Here is a 6,000-nt window from a genome sequence, read left to right on the forward strand (position 1 = left end):
CAGGGGAGGCTCGCTCTGGGCGAGGCATCAGGCCCTGGGGGGGCTGTGGGCACGCTCGTTATTTGGTGACTTCTCTCCCTCTCTCCGGCTTTTCTAGCAGAGACAAGTTTCGCCCTCACTTTTGAGTTAATGGAGCCCCTCTCGTTTATCGAGTGCTCACAGCCTGCTGTGCCTCTCTCCTCTAGGTGTGTACTGGGGAACACTACTATTCTTGCTGAGTTTGCCAGTGAAGAGGAGATCAGTCGTTTCTTTGCACAAAGTCAGTCTCTGACCCCTTCTCCTGGCTGGCAGTCTCTTGGGTCCAGCCAGAGCCGGCTGGGCTCCCTCGACTGTTCCCACTCATTCTCCAGCCGGACCGATCTCAATCACTGGAATGGTGCTGGGCTGTCGGGAACTAACTGTGGAGACCTTCACGGCACTTCACTCTGGGGGACCCCACATTATTCCACAAGCCTGTGGGGTCCTCCAAGCAGCAGCGACCCCCGGGGAATTAGCAGCCCATCCCCCATTAATGCTTTTCTTTCTGTTGACCACCTGGGTGGGGGTGGAGAGTCCATGTAACAGTGTAGATGGAGACTCACAAACTGTGACCTCAGACGCGAAAGAAAGGAGCACTAAGTTGGGCTCGCCGCCTGCAGCCAGGGGCCACCTGTGGGAACAGCTATTCTCTGCACATTTTCCACTTTGTTTTCCCCAAAACATATCAGTTTGAATACTTGAATCATGCAGGCCAATATTATAATGTGAAAAGGTATCTATCTATTTACACTCCCAAATAGCGCCATACATGCTAAACCGTATAGAATGAGCTCACTTGTGTATATTCATCATGTTTAGCCTTTGGATTCATTCTTCCTTTTCTTTTCTTCCTTTTTTTTTTTTTTTTTTCCTGATTACCCCTTCCCCCCCTTTTTTTTGCAAACCATTTTTTGGGCTGATAATGTATGAGCTTTTACCTTTGCACTGAATGATGTTCTCTCCGTCTAATCGGCAATATGGGGGGGCAGCTGTTCCAGTGTAAATGTTTACTCAAGGATGTTCTTAAAAGGTGTGCGCTCTCTACTATGCCTTGATGTTGCCTACCTTATTGTGGTATCGTGGAGTTTAAAAGATCAAGTTATGATACTGACTTTAGGATTATTAATGAAAGTATTGCACCAGTTTTTTCATGTTGTAAAACTAAAGAATTTCGCTCTGCAGTTTGAAAAACTGTGGCCACAGCTGTGACTTGCAGCCCACCTGCCACCCAGGACGGGCCCTGCACTTTGAATAGGCTTTCCATTTTGTTTTGAAGGTTCCCACAGTGAACCTTCTTGTTTACAGATTTTTTTGTTTGTTTTTTGAGAAAAAAATGTTTACTCTTCCATCATTTAAAAAAAATTTAAAAGACAAAAAAAAAGGAGGATGATTTAAAAGATGCTTTCTATCTCTGGGAAAAAAGGAGCAGCATTTGGCCATGTTCTTTTGTTTTTCTATTCCTGTCCTAAATCAAAGAGCATGGTTCTCAGGAAAACCAGTTCCCCAGTAAAAAAAACTCCTTGTAGTTTCTTATAGGAAAAAAAGAAAAACCCCAACTTTTAGCACTGATACTACGTATTGCTCTGTTAAAGAATTTTCTCTGCCAAAAAAAAAAAAAACAAAAAAACAAAAAACAAAAAAACGCTTAAAGCTGGAGTTTAACATTCTGCTTTCAGATGCTGTCTTTTTATTAGTGAGTGATGATGGTTTGCTAATAATCAATAGGTAATAATTTTTTGTAATCCCATCAAGTGGCTCTATATGTTTCTGCTCTCTTGTGACTGTGTTAATGTTTAACTGTTGTACCTTAAAGCCGAAATCAGTAACTATGCATACTGTAACCAAGGTATTGGGCTTACAGAGTTGTTTGTTGTATAAAGAAAATTTTAAATGTTGTTGCAAACTAACGAGTTACACCATTTTTAAATTTCTTTCCTCCCCCCTTTTTTGCCCACAAATGGTATTATAATGCTTGCTTAGTCAAAGAAGAGAGACTAAACAAGGGTAAAAATTTTAACAGTACAGAATTTGCCATCATTTCATTGCCTTGATTCTAACTGTTTGTGTCCTAAGATGCAAAAGAAGTCAGTGGCTTTTAACTGTTTACAAATAGAATGTGATTGTAAAATGTACAGTTTGGTTGTGTTTGAATTATGAAATTTCTTCATATATAATAAACCATGACTTTTTGGCTGCTCAACATTAATTGTCTCTTTTTTGTGAATTTATTTGTAGGCTCTTTTTTATAATGAAAGTTTCAAAGTTGCTATGTATGAGGGTTCTCATAGAGCAACCAATTAAAAATCTAAGCAAATATTTGAACATTTTATCTGAACTTCTCCACAATTTCACCCTGAAATAATGTGAGAACAATGGGAAACTGTAGCTTGCTCCTTCCTACCCTCTTTGAGCATCTTTGGGATCTTGTTGCTCAAAACTCTTCTGTGACTTCATCTTCCCCACCATTTGTGCCCATCTCAAGCCTCAGCAAGAGACCATTTGGAACATGAAGCTTAATGACTTGACAGTGTACTAGTGTTAACTCTCATACCTCTGTTACAAAACGAGAAATGCCGCAGCCTGGACTGGCCTTTTCTTCCCCCTTCACGGCCCTCCCTCCTCGCTGCAGGAGCCGGGGGCAGAACCTGTGTATGTATTTCAGTGTATGACTTCAAATCATGCTCCAACTTGCCAGGTGTAAGCTAATGTTGAACACCTTAATATAAGCAACTGTTGTTCAATGCGTTCAATGTATATTGACTTCCATACTGGTTTTTCCAAAAACCAAAGGTAGCTTTGAAAAACCACGTCTGGAAATGTTTGGAACGTTAAGCTGATTGACCTTTTGGGGCTTTGAGTAGTATATAATTGACTTCATAACTGCGTTAATTGTATTGTTAAAGTGTTTGGGATTTTTTTGCGCTTGTTATGTGGAAATAAAGTGTTTGATTTAAAAATTGTTAAAGTGGTTTTGATTTTTGCCTAGTCCTTAACTAACACAGCTCTATTCTCTCAGCACCTGTAAGCCAGACCTGCACCTGACCGTGCTACGGCCCTGGCTTAACCTCAAGTCACCCACAGCCTAGAAGAGTCGCTGTAAACCTAACACAGTCACTCAGGCATTCTCAAATGTACCTCCCCGCTCTGCTCCCCTGCCCCAGTGGGCCTGCTGGGACCCTCGTCACCCCCGGCGACCTGAGGACAGCTTACACTGTGCTTTCCTCTCCCATCAAGAGTAGGCACCTCTGCCTGCTGCAGAAATGGGATCCCATCTGTCATCACTGTCCGGGCCACTGTGCTAGGCCAGCATGTGCCTAGCAAGCTCCCACTCATCTTTGTAATCCTGCTTGTCACACATAGAGTAGTTGCTGAATAAATATTGGAAGGAAATAGCTCTTGCCTGTTGCCATTGGAGGACACAGACTGGTAGTGTCACACTGTTAGGTTGTGCAGGTGGATGACCCGGGATGTGTTGAGGTTGACAGGGTCAAAGTCAGGTCAGACTGAATCTAGGGATCAAGAGGAAGGGGATGTATTTGCATCAGGACTGAGGGGTCACCGATGTAGGTGGCACTGGGGAGCTAGCGTAACATTTGGCAAAGGCATCCCTTCTGTGCATTGGGACTTACTGGTTTTTCCCTCTGCTCTAAAGTTCTTTTGGTTTCAGATATGAGAAGTGGGGTCTCTGAACAGGACCTGGAATTAGAGCCCAAATGAAACTTGAGAGCCCCTCACAGAGCAGCCTTTGGCCCTGGTGGAACTTTTCCTGAGGAAGCATTTGCACGGGCCACGGGTAGGGAGAGTAACAGGAATGGTGCGTTCAGGGTTCTCTGCGTGTCGAGTGCGTTGTACACATTTTCTCACTTCATTTTCAGAGCATGCCAGCCAGGGCCTAGGAGCAAAACCATAGTGCCTTTGGGACTACCGGACGGTTTCTTATATTATAATCCCAAAGTTAGTAAAGGATGGAGAATGTGGGTCCCCTTGGGATTGAAGGGCCGAGAGTTTTAAGCTTGAATTTTAGGTTAAAACTGCATACAGATTTGCATTCTGCTCTATCATAGCTTTTCGTCTAAAGTTGTTTTAAATAGTTAAATTGCTTTTCTTCAGAAAGTCTCTAATGTCTCAGAAAGATGAGCCACCCCATGGCAGGGTGCAGTCAAGACCCACAAACCCCTTTAAGAAACAGCTGAACAGCTTCATCCAGAGCTGCTGTGACTGTGACAAATGACAGGTAGCTGGGAGTCACTGAGCTCTGGCAAAGAGGCCAGAGCGTGACATCCCCAGGGCCCTGCCCAAGCCCAGGGAGAGGAGGATACCCCTGTCCTGGCTGTTTGGATATTGCCATATCCCTAAACCACCTGGGTTTTACTCAGTTGCATAGTTTGTTAAAACAAACTCCTCGATTTAACTTCTTTACAAAGGTAAGTTGATGTCATTGTCTCACACCGTCAGTGTCATTTGCCATAAAAGAGCTATAAAAGAAACTCACCAAACCAAAAAAAAAAAATGTCTTCAACTCTGGGAAAAGACAACTTGTCAAAGGGGGAGAGTAGAAAGTGTTCAAGAGAGGCTAAAGGCATCCTGTCACCACACAGACTTCCTGCCGGTGTGGTCAGATGTGCTGCGGAGGAGGGAAAGCTCTGTGAATCTGTGACTCTGCCTTATCTAGTCATCTCCTGTACAGAGCCCCGGGCTGCAGGGCCCCGTCTTTAGAAATTGCCCCTCTGGGAGGCCCGTGGTGTGTGCAGGGCATTGAGGTCTGTTCCCAAATGTGTTGTGCTTGGTCCTTTTTTTTTTTTTTTAATATAAAAAAGGTTGTGACTTACATTTTTTCTTTTTTTTGAGAGTCTCGCTCTGTTGCCCCAGCTAGAGTGAGTGCCGTGGCGTCAGCCTAGCTCACAGCAACCTCAAACTCCTAGGCTTAAGCGATCCTCCTGCCTCAGCCTCCCAAGTAGCTGGGACTACAGGCATGCACCACCATGCCCGGATAATGTTTTCTATATATATTTTTAGTTGGCTAGATAATTTCTTTCTATTTTTAGTAGAGACAAGGTCTCGCTCTTGCTCAGGCTGGTCTTGAACTCCTGACCTCGAGCGATCCACCCTCCTCGGCCTCCCAGAGTGCTAGGATTACAGGCATGAGCCACCGCACCCGGCCTCAGTCCTGCTTTAAGGCTCTGGCGCTGTGTTCCATGGGAAGCACATGTCTAACTGGGACCTCCCCCCATCTCCACAGGGAAGTGGGAGACAGGGTAGTGGGAGACAAGAGGTTGCGAGACGGGGTAGGAGGTGGCTTCAGTGTTCCCTGAAGGTGACCCTGGGCACACAGGCAATCCCTGGTCACCCCAGTGCTCAGAACCCGTGCATAAACCAGCCTCTTGGGGCACAGAACACAGCCAGGAAAGGAAGAAAGGGGATCCAGGGCAAGTGATGTGCTTGAAGAGTGGGCATTAACCATTTCGTTCTGGAAGGACGTGGAAGAGGAAATGGAAGGTGCTCTAGAAGTTGAGGCGAGGGATTATAAAAGGCAGAACCAGGGTCGTAGCATCGAGATGCGGGGAGATGAGTACAAGGAGAAGCCCTGAGATTGATGCTGGGGTCTGCGGGGAGTGACAGAGGAGCCCAGGGCAGCCCCCACATTTCTGACTTGGCAGACTGCTAATAGCCAAGGGAAGGGATCCCAGAGGGTGAGTGGGTGGCAGGGTGGCGGCAGCGGCAGGGAGTTTGGTTTGCAACGCGGTGGGTCAAGGAGCCTGGGGAACAGCCCAACACAGATGTCCGGTTGCGTGTAAGTGGCATGGCCACTGTATTTGTCCACCACTCTCTCCTTAGCACCTAGCCCAGGGCACAGAGTAGGTACCCTGAAAATACTTGTTAGGATGGACGAGAGATGTATGTACCTATGCATGTTTAAGAAAGAAGCCAGTAGTAGAGATACCAATTTGGGGTTTATAAGTCAGGGATGATGGCTGATGCCGT

General features: G+C 45.6%; 1 protein-coding gene across 4 annotated transcripts in view; it reads left to right on the forward strand.

Moving 5' to 3' along the window:
• Positions 1 to 2,977, forward strand: part of TNRC6A (trinucleotide repeat containing adaptor 6A) — a 92,967-nt gene extending 89,990 nt beyond the window's left edge. For all 4 annotated transcript variants that reach the window (XM_045542811.1, XM_045542813.1, XM_045542812.1 and 1 more), the window contains one exon: positions 186 to 2,977. In XM_045542811.1, the coding sequence (XP_045398767.1) occupies positions 186 to 561 (376 nt within the window). In that variant the 3' untranslated portion in view covers positions 562 to 2,977. The remainder of the gene's footprint in view (positions 1 to 185) is intronic.
• Positions 2,978 to 6,000: the final 3,023 nt, after the last annotated feature.

Source organism: Lemur catta, chromosome 2 (genome assembly GCF_020740605.2).
Source record: "Lemur catta isolate mLemCat1 chromosome 2, mLemCat1.pri, whole genome shotgun sequence".
NCBI classification, from domain to species: Eukaryota; Metazoa; Chordata; class Mammalia; order Primates; family Lemuridae; genus Lemur; species Lemur catta.